At 39.7% G+C, this 21,471-nt stretch overlaps 1 protein-coding gene across 1 annotated transcript in view; it reads left to right on the forward strand.

Moving 5' to 3' along the window:
• The window catches only part of glra1 (glycine receptor, alpha 1), a 149,549-nt gene extending 128,299 nt beyond the window's left edge, over positions 1-21,250 (forward strand). The window contains exon 10 of the mRNA XM_078549715.1: positions 18,562-21,250. Coding sequence (XP_078405841.1) covers positions 18,562-18,854 — 293 coding nt within the window. The 3' untranslated portion in view covers positions 18,855-21,250. The remainder of the gene's footprint in view (positions 1-18,561) is intronic.
• The last annotated feature ends 221 nt before the right edge of the window (positions 21,251-21,471 follow it).

Here is a 21,471-nt window from a genome sequence, read left to right on the forward strand (position 1 = left end):
AAATGACTTAAAAGGTGCTTTTTGATGGGGTTTTACTTTGAGTGAGTTGAGATAGTGGTGTATAGTTTTTCTTGAAACTATTTATTTACAATATCTATAAAGACTTCATGGTAAGTACATGGTTCTCTGGAGACAGCCTATTCTGTCTCGTGCTGTCTTGGAGCCTCTTGGTCATCTGATCCTAATGTCATACTTACATCATCATTATCATAATTGTTTCATTAACATTATCATTAACCCTGTACTCTACAGGGGCAACTTAAAATGAGAACTTGCTGTAGTGTAAATCAGCCCAAGATGGTATCAATGCAACATTAATCTGGTGCGCAAAATCTATGTGCATTCTAAACTGCAGTTGGCTGTAATTGATTTTTCAAGGTTGCCAATATTCATGCTGGGGAAAGGCACCACCTTGCCATAGTAACTTATGAAATGTGAGGTGATAAAAGACTAAGGTCCATCTTAGTTCACTATCTACCATTCTGGAAGGTGCATGATATAATGAAAATGTACTTATTGACTAATCATAGAAATTAATTGCCATCAATCAATCTACATCCAAACACTAGATTAGCATCAAATGTCCCACAGTTAAGTGCAATATAAAGGATCCTCCTTCTCTCCCCCAATATTCACCTTGATGAATTCATAAATTCATAGAAACTAAAGTCGTTCGGGCTGGATATCTTATTCTGTGGCTAGTTTATTCCATATTAACTACAGTCTGGATTTGCAGGTTAACATGTTAATGAAATTTCTCTATTTGATACTTAAATAAAGAAGAGTTCAGTACATCTCTCCATTCTAATCTGAGTACTCGTATGAGAATCAAACATCTTCCTCCAAATTTCCAATTCTTGAACATTGTACATTAACTGCAAGTAAAAAGTATTACAGCTGCTTGTATACAGTATTTACTTTGCTTGTTATCGGTAATACCATTGATGGTAAACAATATTTACACGGGTTTTCATCAGTATTTGTGCCACTTGTCCACAATATTTATATCACTTGTTATCAGTATTTACATTGCTGGGACACAACATTTACACTTGTTAGAAGGTTCCAGTTGCTTATATACATTATTTATTCTACTTGTAATCAGTATTCCCGTAACCTGTACACTTATTATACCACTTGTTACCTGTATTCCTCCCGTTTGTACACAGTATTTATACCGCTTATTACGAGTGTTTAAGCTGCTAGTATACAGTATTTACTAGGCTTTTTATCAGTATTCCCATTGCTGATATATTTGCATCATTTATCATCAGTATTGCCATTGCTTCTACGCAGTATTTACTCTGCATGTTATCAGTGTTCCTTTTGGCTGTACAGAGTATTTACTTAGTTAGTCATCTGTATTTCCACTGCTTGCACACATTATTTGTACCATTTATTATCCGTATCTCTATAGCTTGTACGCAGTATTTAAACCACTTTTAATCAGTATTTCTATTGCTTTTACACTGTATTTACACTGCTTTTTAGCAGTATTCTGTGGCTTGTACATAGTGCTTATACTACCTGTTATAAATAGTCCTACTGCTCGTACAACATATTTATATCAGTATTCCGGCTACTTGTACCAATATTTATACCACTTGTACTTTTACAGAGTACACTGCTTTTTAGCAGTATTCCTACAGCTTATACACAGTGCTTAATCTGCCTGTTGTAAGTAGTCCCACTGATTGTACACCGTATTTAACACTAGTTGTTATCAGTATTCCAGCTGCTTGTACACAGTGTTTATAGCACTTGTTATCAGTATTTGAGCAGCTTGTACACAGCATTTATACTGCTTGTTATCAGTAATTAAGCTGCTTCTACACAGTATTTATACTGATCAGTATCAGTATTCGCTCTTCATGTACACAGTATTTATACCACTTGTAATCAGCAATCCAGCTGCTTGAACACATATTTTTCCATTTGTTAACAGTTTTCCCACTCTTTGACACAATATTTATACTGCTTGTTATCAGTATTCCTGTTGGCTGTACGCAGTATTTATTCTGTTTGTTAACAGTGTACAATATTTATTCCACCTGCTATCAGTATTTATGTTGCTTGTACACAGTATTTATACTGCTTATTATCTGTACTCCCATTGGTTATGCTCAGTATTTATTCTGCTTGTTTACAATATTTATTCTGCTTATTTAAAAATATTTATGTTGCTTGTACACCGTATTTATAGCGCTTGTTACCAGTATTCCCACTGGTGGTACACAGTATATTTCCGTTTGTTCACAAAATTTATTCCTCTTGTTATCTGCATTTAAGCATCTTGTACACAGTTTTTATGCTGCTTGTTATCAGTAATTAAGCTGTTTCTGTACATTATTTATACTGATCATTATCAGTATTCACCCTTCCTGTGCACAGTATTTATACCACTTGTAATCGGCAATCTAGCTGCTTGAACACAATTTATTTTCCATTTGATATTGGTATTCCCACTCTTTGACACTGCTTGCTATCAGTATTCCTGCTGGCTATATGCAGTATTTATTCTGTTTGTTAACAGTGTACACTATTTATTCCACCCGTTATCAGTATTTCTGTTGCTTGTACACGGTATTTATACTGCTTATTATCTGTACTCCCATTGGTGCTACACAGTATTTATTCTGCTTGTTCACAACATTTGTTCCACTTGTTATCAGTATCGCTGTTGCTTGTTCATAGTATTTATACAGTTTATCAGCATTCCTGTTGCTTCGACACTGTATTTATACTGTTTGTTATTATTCCTGCTTCTTGCACACAGTATTTTTACTGGTGGCTATCCATATTCCTCGTACTTTTTTACAATATTTATGCCACTTCTTATCAGTATTAACATTGCTTGAACACAGTATTTATACTGCATGTTATCAGTACTTAAGTTGCTTCTACACAGTATATGTTATACTTGTAATCAGTATTCCTGATGTACACAGTATTTATTCTGCTTGATGATAGTATTTAAACTGCCTGTACACTACTTATTCCACCTGTCATCAGTATTTATGTTGCTTGTATACAGTAGTTTTGCCACTTGTTATCACCATTCCCGCTGATTGCGCACAGTATTTATACTGCTTGTTATAAGTATTGCTGCTGCTTGTACAGAATATTCATAGCGCTTGTAATCAGTATTGCTGTGGCCTGTACACAGTATTTACACAGTCTATCAGCATCCCTGCTGCTTGTACACAACATTTATAATGCTTGTTATCAGTATTGCTGCTGTTTGTACACAATATTTATTCTGTGTTATCAATATTTAAGCTGCTTGTACAAAGTCTTTATTCTGCTTATCAGTATTCACATTGGTTGTATACAGTATTTATATTGCTTGTTATCACTATTTAAGCTGCTTCTACACCGTATTTATTCCACTTGTTATCAGTTTTCCTGCTGCTTGTATTAAGTATTTGATTCTTTTAAGATATTCTTGCTGCTTGTGCAAAGTATTTATATAACATTTGTTATCAGTATTGTTGCTGTTTGCATACAATATTTATTCTGCTTTTTACTGGTATTCCTGTTGCTTGACACAGTATTTATTTTGCTTTGTTATCAGAATTTAAGCTATTTAAACACAGTATTAATGCCACTTGTTATCAGTAATCCTGCTGCTTACACACTGCATTAGTACTACTCGTTACCAGTAATCCCTGCTTGTACACAGTATTTATATTGCTTGTTATCAGTATTTATGTTGCTTATACAGTGTATTTTTACCACTATTCTTGGTGCATCCATACTATTTATTCCGCTTATTATCAGTGTTCACATTGTTCGTACACAGTATTTATACTGCTTGTTATCAATATTTAAGCTGCTTCTACAATGTATTTATTCTGCTTGTTATCAGTAATACTGCTGCTTGTGCAAAGTTTTTATATGACTTCTAAAATTACTCCTGCTGCTTGTACGCAGTATTTCTATCATTTGTTATCAGTATCCCCACTCTCTGCACATAATATTTATACTGTTTGTTATCAGTATTGCTGCGGCTTGTACACAATATTTATTCTGCGTGTTATCATTATTTAAACTGCTTTTACGCAGTCTTTGCCCTGCTTGTTATCAGTGTTCCCATTGATTTTACGCAGTATTTATACCTCTTGTTATGAATATTGCTCTTGCATGTACACAGTAATTATACTGTATGTTGTCAGTATTCCTGCTGGTTGTACACAATTATGTATTCTGTTTGTTATCAGTACTTAAACTATTTCTACTCAATGTTTATTCTGTTTAAAATCAGTGTTTAAGCTGTTTGTACACAGTATTTCCACTGTCTCTAATCAGTAATCTCATTAGTTGTACACAGTATATCCCTTGTTATCAGTATTCCCACTGCTTGTGCACTGTTTTATTTTGCTTATCAATGTTCCTGTTGCTTGTGCACTGTACTTATACTGCTTGTTATCATTATTCCTGTTGTTTCTACACAATATTTATACCACTTGTAATCAGTAATCCGGCTGCTTGTACACAGCATTTATACCGCTTGCTATCAGTATTCCTACTGCTTGTATACAGTATTTACTACATTTATCAGTATTCCTGCTGCCTGGACATGGTATTTATACTGTCTGTTAACAATATTCCACATACTTGTACACAATATTGATTCTGTTTGTTATCAGTTTTAAGTTTCTTGTACACAGTCTTTATTCTTGTTATCGTTATACAAGATGCTTGCACTCAGTATTTATACTGCCTGTTACCAGTATTCCCAACGGCTGTATATGGTATTCACTCCACTTGTTTTCAGTATGGCTGCTGCTTGTACACAATATAGGAACATGGGAACATAGGACTTAGGAGCTGGTGTAGGCCATTCGATCCTTCAAGCCTGGGTCCACCATTTGATAAGATCATAGCTGATCTAATTGTGGTTTCAGCTCCACTTTCCTGTCTGCTGCCCATAACCCTTGACCCCTTGCCCATCAAAAAAAATCTATCTAACACAGCCTTGAATAAATTCACTGACCTGGCCTCCACAGCTTTCTCCAAAAGTGAATTCCACAGACTAATGGCCTTCAGAGAAAAAAATTCTCCTCATCTCAGTCTTTAAGACAAGGCCTTTTATTTTCGAACTGTGTCCCCTAGTTTTAGTCTCCCCACAAGAAAATATCTCCTCCTGGTATCCACATTATCTAGTCCCCTCAGGATCTTACATGTTTCAAAAAGATCACCTCTCAAACTTTATGTTTTGCACATATGAATTAGGAACAGGCGTAGGCAACTCAGCCCCTCAATCCTGCTTTGCCATTCAATAAGATCATGGCTGATCTGATTGTAATCTCAACTCCATATTCCCACCTACCCCGTTAACCTTTCCCCTCCTTGCTTATCAAGAATCTATCTAGCTCTGCTTTAAAAATATTCAAAGACACTGCTTCCACTGCCTTTTGAGGAAGAGAGTTCCAAAGACTCACAACCCTCTCAGAGAAAACATTTCTCCTCATCTCTGTCCTAAATGAATGACCCCTTACTTTTAAACAGTAACCCCTGGTTCTAGATTCTCCTTCAAGAGGAAACATCCTCTCCACATCCACCCTGTCAAGACCACTCAAGATCTTATATGTTTCAATCAAGTTTCCTCTTATTCTTCTAAACTCCAGCATGAGGAAAGGTTGGACAAGCCTAACCTGTCTAACCTTTCCTCATGAGACAACCCGCCCATCCCTGATAATAGTCTAGTAAACCTTCTCTGAGCTGCTTCCAATGTATTAAATCTTTCCTTAAATAAGGAGACCAATACTGTACATAGTACTTCAGATGTGGTCACACCAATGCCCTGTATAACTGAAGCATAACCTCTATACTTTTGTATTCAATTATCCTCACAATAAATGATAACATTCTATTAGCTTTCCTAATTACTTGCTGTACCTGCATAATAACCTTTTGTGTTTCAAGCACGAGGACACCCGGATCCCTCCACATCTCAGAGCTCTGTAGTCTTTCACCATTTAGATAATATGCTTCTTTTTTTATTCTTCCTGTCAAAATGGACAATTTCACATTTTCCTACATATACTCCATTTGCCAGATCGTTGACTACTCACTTAACCTATCAATATCCCTTTCTAGCCTCCTTATGTTCTCTTCACAACTTACTTTCCTACCTACCTTTGTGCCATCAGCAAATTTAGCAACCGTACCTTTGGTCCCTTCATCCAAGTCATTTGTATAAATTGTAAATAGTTGAGGCCCCAGCACTGATCCCTGTGGCAGGCCACTCATTACACCTTGCCAACCAGAAAATGATCCATTTATGCCTACTCTCTGCTTCCTGTTAGCTAGCCATCTTCTATCCATGCCAATATGTTACCCACTACACATGAGCTTTTATTTTCAGCAATAACCTTTGATGTGGCACCTTACCAAAAACCTTCTGGAAATCCAAGTACATTACATCCAACAGTTCCCCTTTAGATGCAGCACATGTTACCTCTGAAGGACTCCAATAAATTGGTTAAATACGATTTTCCTTTCACAAAACCATGTTAACTCTGGCTGATTTCCTTGAAGTTATCTAAGTGTCCTGCTATAACATCATTAATAATAGCTTCTAACATTTTCCTATGACAGATGTTAAGCTAACTGGCCTATAGTTTTTGTTTTGGATTTCCAGCATCTGCAGTTTTTTGCTTTTATCTTATACTTTCCTGTTTTCTGTCTCCCTCCCTTTTCAAATAAAGGAGTTAGATTTGCTATTTTCCAATCTTCCCCAAATCTAAAGAATTTTGGAAAATTAAAACCAACAATCAACTATCTCACTAGCCACTTATTTTAAGACGGGACTTGTCAGTCCACAGCTCCAACAATTTGCGCATTGCCACTTCCCTGGTGATTGTGATTTTCTTCAGTTCTTCCCTCCCTTCCATTTCCTGATTTACAGCTTTCTGGGGTGTTATTTGTGTCCTCTATAGTGAAGACTGATGCAAAATACCTGTTCGATTGATCTGCCAAGTCCTTATTTTCCATTATTAATTCCCAGACTCACTTTCTTTAGGACCAACGCCCACTTTAACTCTTTTCTTTTTTAAATATCTGTAGAAACTCTTACTATCTGTCTTTATATTTATAGCTAGCTTTTTCTTGTACTCTAATTATTCACTCCTTATGAATCTTTTGTCATTTTTTGCTTTTTTTTGTATTCTATCTGATCCTCTGACATGCCACCCATCCTTGCACAATTACATGCTTTTTCTTTAAGTTTGATACTAGCTTTAACTTTTTTTTAGTTAACCACTAAAGGTGGGTCTGGCTCTTAGAATTTTTCTTTCTTGTAGGAATGTACCTATTCTGTATATTCTGAAATATCCCTTTAAATGTCTGCCACTGCATCTCTATTGACCTATCCCTTAGCCTAATTAGCCAGTTTACTTTAGCTAGCTGTGCTTTCATGCCTCTCATAATTGCACTTATTTAAGATTAAAATACTAGTCTTGGATCCACTCTTCTCTCCCTCAAACTGAATGTAAAATTCAAGCATGTTATGATCTCTGCTACCTAGGGGTGCCTTCACTATGAGGTCATTAATTAATCCTATCTCATTGCACAACATCAGATCTAGTATAGTCTGCTCTCTGGTTAGTTCTAGAACGTGCTGCTCTAAGAAACAATCCTGAAAACATTCTATGAACTCCTCATCTAGGCTACCTTTGCTCATCTGATTTTTCCAGCCTATATGTAGATTAAAATCCCCTGTGATTATTGCCATAACTTTCTGACAAGCTCCCGTTGTTTTTTCCCTTTAGGCTCTGTCCTACCATGTGGGTACTGTCAGGGGGCCTGTACACCACTCCCACAAGTGACTTCTTGCCTTTTATCATTTCTCATCTCTACCCAAACTGCTTCTACAACCTGGTTTCCTGATTTGAGGGCATCCCTTTCTATTGTGCTAATACCATCATTAATTAACAGAGCCACACCTCCACCTTTTCCCAGTTTTCCATCCTCCCTAAATGCCATGTACCCTTCAATATGCAGGTTCCAACTTATGTCATCCTCCAGCCATATCCCTATGATGGCTATCAGATTGTAATTATTTATTTCTACTTGAGCTATCAGTTCATCTTTTTTTTGAATGCTATATGCATCCAAATACGGAGCCTTTAGTTTTGTCATTTTAATATTTTTGTAACCTCCAGTCTTACCTTTTTTTAAATTTATTCATGGGATGTGGGTGTCATTGGCTGAGTCAGCATTTATTGCGCATCCTTAGTTGACCTTGAGAAGGTGGTGGTGAGCTGCCTTCTTGAACGGCTGCTCTCCATGTGGGTGTAGGTACACCCACAGTGCTGTTAAGGAGTTCCAGGATTTTGGCCCAGCAACAGTGATCTGTTCAAATATGCTGATTTACACTTAGATTTGTACTCTCTGTGCCTCCCTGTCATGGTCTGTTTATCATTTCCCGTATTAGTACCTTTCTCTCTTGCCTTGTCTTTACTCTTTGATTTACCACATCTTCCAAATCTGATACTTTGCCCTCACTATTTAGTTTAAAATTCTCCCTACTTCCTTAGTTACTTGGCTCACTATAACACTGGCCCCAGCATGGTTCAGGTGTAGACCTTCCCAACAGTGCAACCCGCACTTTCCCCAGTACCGCTGCCAGTGCCGCACGAACCCAAACCTACTTCTACCACACCAGTCTTTGAGCCACATATTCATTTCTTTAATCTTATTTGCCCTATGCTAAATTGCACGTGGCTCAGGTAATAATTCAGAGATTATTACCTTTGAATTTCTGCTTCTTAATTTGGTGCCTAGCTCCTCATGCTGACTATGCAGAACCTCATTCCTTGCCCTGTCTATTTCCTTGGTCCCTACATGGACCATGTCAACTGGATCCACTCCAAGTTCCTCTCAGATGCTTCTAAAGTTTCATGGTTGCATTTCTATGATATGACCCTGATTACAGAGTGCAGGCGATCTACCCTCGGCCAGGCACAAGTCAGACATTCTCAGAGGCTATGTGGAGATCTGTGGAGTGTCTTCACTGCATGCCATCATCATCCTCCTGCCATCAAGCGAGTATTAGGGCCTCCAGTGCATCTCCATGACAGGAGCATTCTCACAGAGGGTATTCGCGCTGCCATAAGCCAGACTGGAGTCAAATGTTCACAGATGCATTGTGAGGAACTATGGTGTCACCTCACTGCATGTTGTCATCATCCTCCACAAATCTAGCAGCTTTGAGGGCCTCCTGAGCGTGCCTGCCTCATCTAGCCAATGTGAGAGCCTCATCCCCATCATTGTCGTCTCTGAGGACCTCCTCATCCTCATCCCCCTCGGCATCCTCCTCAGTGGACGAGACATGCAGCTCCTCCATCTCCTCCTCAGCCAGCTCGTGTCCCCATTGCAGTGCTAGGTTGTAAAGGGCGCAGCAGACAATGACGATGCGTGACACCCTCTGCGGACTGTATTGCAGGGCTCCACCAGACTGATCCAGGAACCGGAACCTCATCTTCAGCATCCCAATGGTCTGCTCCACCAAGGAGCCTCATTAAACCGCCACTCTGCTGCAGTCTGAGGCTGCCGCATGGGCGTCATCAGCCACAGCCTCTGTGGGTAGCCCTCGTCCCGAAGGAGCATCCCTGCAGCTTCAGTGGACCCTGTAAGATGTCAGGGATCTGTGACCGACTGAGGATGTGGGCGAAATGCACACTCCCTGGAAACTGTGCACACACCTGCAGGATGTGTTTCTGGTGGTCGCACACCAGCTGCACATTCAGCGAATGGAAGTCCTTGTGGTTGATATAGTTGATCGTGTGTTGCGACAGAGATCTGAGTGCCACGTGAGTGCAGTCAATCTCACCCTGCACCTGTGGGAAACTCGAGGTCTGGGCAAATCCAATTGCTGTTGCGTGCTGGCTGTCCTGGTCCCGGGTGAAATGTACAAAGTTGTGTGCCCTCATGGATGCATTTGTGAGTGGAGGCTTGTGAGATCCCACAGAGGTCACCTGTGGAGCCCTGAAAGGAGCCACTGGCATAAAAATTGAGCATCGCGGTCACTTTCACGGGCACTAGCAGCTGTTGGCCTCCATGTCCCCTTGGCACCAAATCCTGCAGTAGCTGGCAGATGTAACCGACAAGTTCTCTAGACATGCATAGTCTTCGGCGAACTGGTTCTCGGTCATCTGCAGGAATGAAAGGTGGTGTCTATAGACCCTGGGTGTCGCTAGGCGCCGGCATGCGACGGCTCGCTGTGGCTCTTGGGTGGCACGTCCAGGAGCCCCAGTTGCTCCTTCTTCCTGAGGTTGCTGCTCCTGCCTCTACGCAGCCAGGAGCCTCAGTCGCTCTCTCCTCCATCGTCTTCATGCTCTCTAGGCCATCAGGCATACAGCTAGTTCACCAGGCTCCATGATCCTGATGTACTCCTCTTGCAGGATGAAAGAGAGAGACACGTGGTTAGCACGGATGTACTAAGAACCTGTCCTGGTTAAATGTGACGGCCTCTTAACGCTTCCCGGGGAGTGCCGACCACCACTTGGATGGCCAGAGATTAGTGCGCTGTATGGCTGCCCTGTTTGCTTGACCCATGGTGGAGACTGGTCCAAACCAGGATGCTGACATTGCAAGGGGCTGTGAGCACCCCCAGCAGTGACTGCTCCATGGCCCAGCTTTAGCGAGGAGATTGTGCAATGTGTACAGTCGTCCAACTGTTCTGCAGTCCACTAAAATGTTCACGAATTTCCAGGCTGTGCCAGGTGCGGGGAAAGCTCTGGAGCACTTTGATGCCTCTGCGTTGCTTGAGTGGGCAAATAAGCTAGGAGCCCGAACCCAATCGTATCAATGTGGCTGCGCCTGAACTATCCCAGTTGCAGAGGAATGGTCACTTTATACAGGTTTCCCAAATATGTGGCCACTTCCCTCGCTCACCCTACCCCCCACAGCAGGGCAGCCCTTAACCCCCCCCCACCAACCATGAGTCGACTCAGCAGCAAGGCTGCCCTTAACTCCGACGCCCCTGAAGCTTGAAGTCCAACAGGCGACCCTGGCAAGCGCTGCACAACGTTGCTGTGCATTCACGTCCGAGTTCCCCTCAGTGCAGGCCACCAAGTGCAGCCTTTTATGTGCTGTTGTGAAACACATCGGCGAGGTTTCCCGAAGACGTGGATGAACAATCCAGCCTGGGGGGGTGGTGGGGGGGTACAATTCCAGTGGGCTGGCCGGATAATGATATGCTGATATATTACAGTGAGGTTCCTGAGGTCCGATGGTGGGAAACGCAGCCGGCCATCAGTGGGCTGAACGGACGATCACCGTCTTAAAACCGATTGCGCCATATTGTTCGCTCACACCACCGATCACGCCTGACGCCAGCAGGCATGGAAAATTCCACCCTTTATCTCCTCTTGACAACTTACTTTTCTACCTATCTTGATGTCATTAAAAATTTAGCCACCAAACATTCAGTCCCTTCATCCAAGTCATTGATATAGGTTGTAAATAATTGATTTGTTTATAAAGTTTTGTATAACTTATTCTGCTTTTTGTTAGCATTTCTGATGCTTAACACAACGTTTATACTGCTTATTATCAGTATTGTTGCTACTTGTACACAATATTTATTCTGCTTGTTATCAATTTGTAAGCTGCCTGTACAATCTTTATACTGCTTTTCTCAACACTTCCCCTGCTTGTACATAGTATTTATACTGCTTGTTGCTGCTGTTTGTGCACAGTATTTATTCTGCATATTTTCAGCATTTCAGCTGCTTATACACAGTGTCACAGACAGAGTTTGTGTTTTCTTATTGTCCATGATCAACATGTTTTTATCTGTGAAGTTAGTGTGATGTCTTATCCTCAGAGTGGTTTGTCCCAATTTAAATAATTACCATCAGCAAGCTTTGGTGAATTTAAAAATACAGAAGATTATTTATTATCACACACTTGCCACAGAGGTTTAGATGTGATGTCTCACCCACACTATCAAACATACAAAGATTACAGATGAAGAAAAAACTAATACAGTTATTACCTGGTATTATTTCAGTCTATTTCATAGCATGCCTGTAATTTCTTAGATGAACTGAGGTTTTAGCTGTTTTGTAACCCAGAGAAGTAAGCTGTGAGGCTTCTGGTATTTGAATCGCCAGGAAGTTGGCTCTCAGATTAACTTGAATTTGGAACAGGTTGGAGGAAGAATCCTTCTCCAACTTTCAAGGTATTGCTGTTTTACCTTGGCTGTGTAGTTGGCTTGCAGCTGATTTTATGGCTTTTCGGATGGTGTTTCAGATGGTTCTGGGTTGTACAGCTTCTATGGTTATTTTTTAAAAGAACGGGTAGTAAACTTGGCTGCCTTAATCATGTGACCAATTACCAATCCAAATTCCTTCTTCCAAAAAAGGTGGCGGGTTAGGTTTTCACACTTTGAGAGTTCTTGAGACAGCTATGGTTTTGGAATTGAATGCCCATTCAATTTAAATTACTCTTATGAATGCCTTTTAGAAAAGACATTGAGCCTCGATGTCTTGATGACCCAGGGTTAAGTATAAAGACAAGCCAGCTAATATGTGATAGACTTGTTCTATTGACAGTTCATCCTTAACAAAAGCATTTGTGAATTTCGCAAGTGGCCGTGATTGTCCATGTATCAATTAGGTATTTGCTTGAGTTTCAGGTCTGACTGGAGTCAATATTGCCAAAATCACATGATATGCTGCCAGCCATCTTAAAAGCCGTTGTATCCATGTTAAAATGCAGCTTTAAAATTTGTAATATCTTCATGCCCATACTGGGCATGACAAGTATTTCTACAGCTTGTTATCAGCATTTCTGCTGCTTATACACAATATTTATTCAGCCTGTTGTCAGTATTGCAGCTGCTTGTACACAGTATTCATATTGTTTATTATTGGTATTCCTGTTGGTTGCACGTGAAATATATTCCTTTTGTTATCAGTATTTAAGCTGCCTGTCAATAGTTTTTTCTGCTTGTTATCAGCGGTTAAGCTGCTTGTGCATTTTAAAGATGGTGGGATTGGCATAAGGCTGGACTTCAGTCCATTACTGGGAGGAAGTCCTGCCAGCAGCTCTCTAGTTCCTCCAGGAACCGGAGGAGAGGTAAGTGGCAGGGGTCCCAGGGTGTTGACAGGGGAGCGATCAGGGTCCTGGGAGATAGGCCAGGGGGCAGGGAGGTCCAGAGGTCACCAGGCCTTAAGCATCTGACCAGATGAGTGGCTTGCTAGGCCACATTGAGTCTGGAGTCACATGTAGGTCAGAACAGCAGATTTCCCTTCCCTAAAGGGCATTAATAAACCAGGCGTGTTTTGCAACAACAATGGTTTCACAGTCATCGTTAGACTTTTAAGTTTTAGATTTTTATTGAATTCAAATTTCAACATCTGCTACAGTGGGATTTGAACCCAGAACATTACCTGGGTCTTTGGATTACTAGTCCAGCAACAATACCACTATGCCATCACCTCCCCTTGAGTATGCCCCCTTGGTTGTGCACAGTGTTTATATTATATGTTATCTGTGTATGAGGTTTATGTACACTATTTATTTAACTTGTTATCAGTATTCCCACAGCTTATACACTATTTATAATGTTTGTACACAGTATTTGCTCCACTTATCAGTGTTCCTGCTGCTTGTACACAATATTTATTCTTATTATCATTATTTAAGATGCTTGCACTCAGTATTTATACTATTTGTTATCAGTATTCCTACTGCTTGTGCATATATTTATACCGCTTGTTTTCAGTATTGCTTCTGCTTGTACACAATATTTATTCTGGTTATCAGTATTGCTACCGCTCGTACACAATATTTATACCTTCTGTTATTGGCCTGCCTGCTACATATACGTAGTACTTATGCTCCTTGTTATCAGTATTCCCGCTGCTTGTATCTTTACGCCACTTGTTATTAGTATTGTTTCTGTTTGTACATAATATTTTTATTCTGCTTGTTATCAGTATTCCTGTGGCTTGTGTACAGTATTCATAGTACCTATTATCAGTATTCCCATAGTTTTGTACATAGTATATATGCAGCTTGTTATCAATATTCCAACTGCTTGGACATTATATTCCTTGTTATCAGTATTGCTGCTGCTTTTACATGGCATTTATTCTGCTTGTTATCAATATTTAAGTTACTTGTACACAATACTTATTTTGTGAGTTATCATTTAAGCTGCTTCTGTGCAGTCTCAATACTGCTCGTTGTCAGTATTTCCCTAGTTTGTACATAATATTTATTCCGCTTGTTATCAGTATTGCTGCTGCTTGTAAATGGCATTTATTATGTTTGTTATCAGTATTCCTGCTGGTTGCACACAAAATATATTCCGTTTGTTATCAGAATTTAAGCTGCTTGTCAATATTTAGTCCACTTGATATCAGTATTACTGCTGCTTGTACATAATATTTATACTTTTTGTTATCAGCTTTCTGGCTGCTTGTACTTGGTACTTATGCTGCTTTATCAGTTTTAGCGATGCTTGTACACAGTATTTATGCTGCTTATCAGTATTCTTGTTGTCTGTACACAATATATTCCCACTACTTGTGCTTAGTATTTACACCTCCTGAGTTTTGTATTCCGCTGCTTGTGCATATTATTTTTAACGCTTACTATGAATGCCTGCTGCTGGTGCACATTTGTTCTGCTTTTTATCTGTATTTAAGCTGCTTCTACACACCACTTACTCCCCCTGTGAGCAGTATTCTTGCTGCTTGTACACAATATTTATGCCACTTGTACAAGCAGCATGAATACTGACAAGGAGGTTTTTATACTACTTGTGTTCAGCATTTGACTGCTTGTACACAGTATTCTTAATGCTTGTACACAGTATTTACACCGCATGTTATCAATATTCTTGATCCTTGTATAAGGTATTCTTGCTGCTTACATACGGTATTTTTTCTGCTTGTTACCAGTATCACAGCTATTTGTACACAGTGTTTGTACCACCTGTTATCAGTATTCCTGTTGCTTGTACACGTTATTCCCGCTGCTTATGCACAGTATGTTGCTTTTGCACCGTACTTCTATTGCTTATTCTTGGCATTTCCAGTGCTCTTGCACATTATTTTTGTCATCTGTGCTAGATCTCACTGCTGTTCATACTCTATATTTCACTGTTTCTGTATTTCTGCTACAAGTACCTGATGTTTCATTAGGTCTGGATTGTCACTCCTTGTGTGCTGTATTTCTGCTGGTTGTGCCCAGTATTTTCACTATTTGTGTCTAGCATGTCTTTGTACCTAACTTTTCTACTTCTTTTGGGCTGCATTTCTTTGCACCAGAATTCCCATTACCACATTATAGTCCCTCTTATATCTGCTGTTTCATTGGGCCTGGTATTCCTGCCACTTCCATCAATTATTCTCGCTGATTGCTTTAGTATTCGATCCTGCCTGGGATTGCCTTTGCCCTGTATTTATTGTGCTTTGCCTAGTATTTCACTGTGCCTAGTATTCCCACTCCTTTTGTCTCATTTATCCGCTCTATGTGCCTGTTATTTGCCCTTCTGGTGCCTGGTACTTATGCTGCTTGTTCCCAGTTTTGCAGTGATAGTGTATCCTGGTCTGACATGCATAGCAGTCATATAGGACATGCATTACAGAAAGGATTAGTTCTGATTTCAATCAAAGGTGAAGCTATGAATCAAAATTAAGCCCTGAATGAATGTCTTCTGGAAATGAACCGTCTGCATTGCAGCTATTTATAACTGCACATCATAGAGCCGACAGCTGGCATAAATCAGGCACCAACACAAGGACATTGTGTTCACACATTGTTCATCTACCAATATATATAAATGGTTGGAAGAGCAGACAAGGACATGGGAGCAAAGAAGAGGAAAAAAGAGAAAAATTATACACATTTTTTAAAAGTATTGAATGAAAGGATGGCACAATGTTAAATGATTAGTCTGCGCCTCATAGTGACATGACACAGGTTTATGACTTTGAATTTCAATTAAATAGAGGTTAAGCACATTTCCACAAGGATCAGAGTAAAGTGAAATCTGGCAGGTTTTGTATGGAAGAAAAATTGGGAATCAGGGTGAAATTACTCTGGCAGAGACTGTGCAGAGAGAGAGGAATAAGGGTGGAGGCAATGGTGTAGTGGTGTTGTTGCTGGACTGGTAATCCAGAGACCCAGAGTAATGCTTTAGGGACACAGGTTCGAATCCTGCCATGGTAGAATTTAAATGAGAGTATAATGATGAACATGAAACCATTGCTGATTTTTGTTAAAAACCCGTCTGGTTCATTAATGCCCGTTAGGGAAGGAAATCTGACGTCCTTACCTGGTCTGGCCTACATGTGACTCCAGACCCACAGCAACGTGGTTGACTCTGAACAAGGGCAACTAGGGATGGGTAATAAATGCTGACCCAGCCAGTGAAGCCCACATCCTGTGAATGGATAAAAAAAAGGACCTTGTTGAGGCACCAGGGGATAGAGAGCCGCACTGCCTCTTTCAGAAAGTCCCACCAAACCACAAGCCAATCAGGCAGTGGTGCAGCTACAAGTGGGCCTTCCCCTGAATCAAGATGCCTGAAGGCTGTGGCCAATCAGGCTGGCAGCTCTTCTGCTCAGCAGTGCCATGGGGGAAGCAGTTACTGCTGCAGGAAAAACACCTACTGGAGCCCCAGGATTGCAGAGTGATGCAGGCCAGAGGTAAGTAATGCGGGAGCGGGGGTGTGTTTCGTGGGGTGGTGGTCATGGGGAGTGGGGTGTAGGAGGGTTGGCAGGCACCCCCATTCCCAATGCCGAGCTGCTCGATGAGGCACTGAGTGCTCCCCACCTGGAACTGACGATCTGGCCGCACAGTTTTGTCTGCCACACATGCCACATGGCGACAGCTGAGTTAATACCAGTCGGGGTGTGATGAGGCCCTCAAGTTGTCAATAGTAGGCCACTTAAGGGGTCTCAATTGGTGGTGGTGCGGGAAGATCAACCATGGGCCTTCTCGCCAACTTAATTCTGGAGGAGGTGGGAAGGCGGTGGGGTTCCGGCATGCCACCATCCTGCCTATTGCATGCCCTTCCAGCCTCCAAGCTCACCACCATCAAAAGCAGAACATTCCATCCTAAGAGTCAGAAAAAAAGCACGTCACAACTACCATAATCAGAATCTCTGACAGACAAAGAAACCTTACAAAATTTTAACTGTCACTCAGTTTAAAGAAAAAATATTCTACTAAACATTGTCATCCCTCAAGGAGTGATTGAGCACTTCTACATCTGTGTAAAGCCATTGATAATGTAGCAAAGGAGCAACAAATAAAAGCAAAATACTGTGGATGCTGGAAATCTGAAACAGAAACAGAAAGTGCTGGAAAAATTCAGCAGGTCTAACAGCATCCGCGGAGAGAAAGACAGATTTAATGTTTTGAGTCTGTATGACTCTTCTTCAGCTCTGAAGAAGAGTCATACGGACTTCAAACGTTAACTCTGTCTTTCTCTCCACAGATGCTGTTAGACCTACTGAGTTTTTCCAGCATTTTCTGTTTTTGTGCGAACAACAAATAAAGACTGACAGGTTATAAGTTCTCCTAGAAGAGTTGAAGCTAAAAAAAAAACTTGAATTAATGCAGTGCCTTTAAAGTAATAAAATGTTCCTAGGTGCTTTGCATTAAGTAAAATATGAGACATTGGGTCAGATTAGCAAAAAATGGCCCAAGAGGTAGTTTTCAGAGAATGCCTTAAAAGGAGAAAGTGAAGTAGAGAGGCGGAGAGTTGCGGGGAGGGAAATCCAGAGCTTAGGGCCTAGGCAGCTGAAGGCACGGCCACCAATGGTGATGTTCAATTGGCAGGAATTAGAAGATTTCTCGGAGGGATGTCGGAGGTTACAAACATAGGAGGGACCAGGCCATGGAGGGATTTGAAAACAAGGATGAGAATTTTCTTCTTAGAAAAAAAAGTTGATGTGAGTTCTAGTGGTTAAGTGATAGTGGCTGTGAATAAGTTGACAAGAAATGGAATTGGTTGATGGCTGATCAACATTTAGGAGCTGTTGCAAGATCTCCTAACCAGATAAGGACAGATTGATGGTGAAGGAGGTACAAAAAGAAGCAGCAAAGACTCTTAGAATTAAAAAAGAGGAAGCTGGAAATGATCAGGAGGGATCTAGACTCATGGCAATTCATGGGAGTCATCTTAAATTGTTTTCAAAATCCTACTATTGGTTACAGATCAATGAACAGATGTTTTCATGTGCTGTTAATCTCTGTCTCCACATTGACTGGTTATCTTAATTACGCTTTTTAAAGCAATCATTTGAGTTCACCTGCCGAAACCAGTCTGGATTGGAGTCAATTTTTGTGAAATATTCAGTCAATGTCAGATCGTACTAATAACCTGAAAGAGCAGAGAATACAGCAGTTTCTCTGGGTCAGAAAGACATTGAGTCAATGTCAGTGAAGCTATTTTGCACTGCACTAAGCTAGTTATTGCACTTGAACTTGCTACTTTCTGTAAGGTCTGCTGAAACTTCCCATATGTAGAAAGGTCGGAGGGTAGACAGGCTTTCGCTCAAAGACTTTATGAACTCAATTCTTCTCATTTGTTCCAGGAGGATGAGGTAGTAGAAGGCCGTTTCAGCTTCACTGCATACGGGATGGGACCTGCTTGCCTGCAAGCTAAGGATGGAGTTGCCATTAAGGGCAATAACAATACATCAAAGTCTTCACCTCCGGCCAAATCATCGGAGGAGACAAGGAAACTTTTCATCCACCGAGCAAAAAGAATTGACACAGTATCACGAGTGGCTTTTCCCCTTGTCTTCCTGATTTTTAATATTTTCTACTGGGTGATCTACAAGATCGTGAGGAGTGAGGATGTCCACAAAGACTAGATCTGGAGAGAGAAAACACTCCACTGCCAGGAAGAATATGGGCATCTGGCACATGAGCAATGCAGTAAGGCATGAATATAATGGAAATATGGCAATATATGTTAAAAAAAGAATTTCTATATACAGTCAGACTGAAGGGAGGCATCCTTAAAAACGGCAACACAGATGCATTACAGAGGAGAAGATGCAGTCAAAAAATCTTTCATATAATTAAATATATATAAAAGGTTCATTAAACTCCTCGATGTGATCATTTGATCTGTATAAAATCTGAGAAAAATGGAATGACTATATAATAATAAACCTCATGTGCTTGATCTAAAATATTCCATTTAAGGTCACACCAATTTTTTTTTAAAATGTCATGTTCTCTCATATGTTAATCATATGTTAACATCTTTTAAGCATTCTGTGTCCCATTTAAATCGTGTTACTGTAGCATTTCTCTCTCAATCTAAAAAATAATTCCATTTCAAACTATTCTCTTTAGTGCTGCAGCAGAACCGTACTTAATCATACCCATTATGTATAACATCAACCTCATTTTCCAATTTATTAGTAGAATACTAACAACAGGAAGGATAATAAGCTGTTTCAAATCTGTGTATTTTAAATTCATAAGTATATTTCATTTAGTTAAAGAAGAAAGAACTTGCATTTATATAGTATATTTCATGTCCTTGATGTTCCATAGCACTGCATAGCCAATGAACTACTTTTGAATTGTAGTTACTCTTGTTATGTAGACAAATACATCAGCTAATTTGCTTACAGCAAGGTCTCATAAGCACCAGTGATGTAAAGGACCAGTTAATCTGTTTTTTTAGGTGCTGGTTGAGAAATAAATGTTCACCAGGACACTAGGGAAATTCCCCAGCTCCTGTTCCAGTAGGGTCATGGAATTTTTTACCTGAACCTGCATAGACAGATGGGAGCTCGCTTTAATGTCTTATCCATCAGGCAGCATCTCTGGCAATGTATCACTGCAGAACACATAACCTTTGCGACTAAAAGGTGAGTGTGTCAGGCTGACATTGCCTTTTAGTACTGGAGAATAATAGTGCTTAACCCTGCATATTACACATGACATCAGCCTAATTTCATTAATTTATCAAGCATGTACAAACATTAGCGGGAAGCATAATATTATTGTATTGAAGGGATATTGAACAAGATGCTGCAAAGTCTAATTGTAATTGATCCTAAATTAGGGATGGGTGTCATTATTGGCCTAATTTTAGCAATGGGTGTGTGTTATTACTGATCTAATATCAAGAGTAGATGCATTATTATAGATTCATTTTCAGCTAGACAAATCATTGTTGACCTAATATCAGGGATTATTTTTCTTTATTTCTCTATCAGTAAGGATGGTATATAAAAATTGGTTTGATTGCAGGATATCAGAATTGGACAGATCATTCTGATATATTAGGAAGGATGGATGTATTAATGCTGATTCAGGAACACTTTGCTATTGATCTGGCAATTGTCAGTTTAGATCAAGCTTAGCCTTTGTTGATCCATGACAGATATTTTGGCTAATATCAGGTAAATTTGTCTTTGGGATCTAAAAACATTCAACCTCCAGTAAAAAAAACTATGACCTTACAGTAACCAATCACATGAAACTCATATTCCATGCTCTCAAATCGGAGTTTGGAATAAGAATTCTTAGCTGCGCTCAAATTGATTGCATTGGATGATGTGCTCTCAGAAGACTATTGGCCAACCATGATGATTAAGATTAAATCACGAGACAACACGAAAAAGTCTTTATTATTACAATACGATTCACAAATTTTGATTGTTCTTCAACAGGCTTACTCCTCCAATGTGAAAAAAGTTATAATAATTTTTTGCAAGCCATACACTTGAAGGATGCATGGACAGTGTAACATTAATGACAACACCATAAACTGGAGCTCGAAAAGCACAAAGCTCCTTCAAAATGACTCATCAGGCCAATTATAACTTTCAATTACACACAAGTGGTTATAATCAAATTGAATCGAAAGTGAATTGGTTTGAGCTGATGCCAATAATTAGCTGTGCCAAAATGTACAGAGCTCAAACCAACATTAGAAGGAATAATTAAAAATTGGTGTAACTTTAATTAATCATTTTAAATTTTCTTAGCTGAAACTCATCAGCACGAAGTGAAGTAATTTGCATCAGGCAGATTTATTTCACTTATATACAGTAATAAATCCTGTACTTTACACATGTAATTTTGCATGAATATGTGATAAACAGAATATGAGATATTTTTGGCTTGTATAAATGAAATAGTAATCTGCCCATTGCTAATTCTTTAATTTTGAAGAGAATGTATAATTTAGGCAATCACTGTATATAAATATATATTTATGAATTCTGATCCAATCCAAATTAAACATTTTCAGAACTATTCTGTTGGCGTCTTTTGAAATGAGTGTTTAAATTCAGCCTCCTGGTGGTTCTTTGCTTTAATTCAATGTAAACATGACCACCAAGGCAAGCATAAAGATGTTTAACTGAGTTCGTTTGAACCAGTTAATAAGGGAACTGAGTTGTGTAGTCATTTTAGATGGGCTCCCTATACCACAGTGACTCGAGTTCAAGTCCAACCTGTTAC

Source organism: Cetorhinus maximus, chromosome 10 (assembly GCF_964194155.1).
Source record: "Cetorhinus maximus chromosome 10, sCetMax3.hap1.1, whole genome shotgun sequence".
NCBI lineage: Eukaryota > Metazoa > Chordata > Chondrichthyes > Lamniformes > Cetorhinidae > Cetorhinus > Cetorhinus maximus.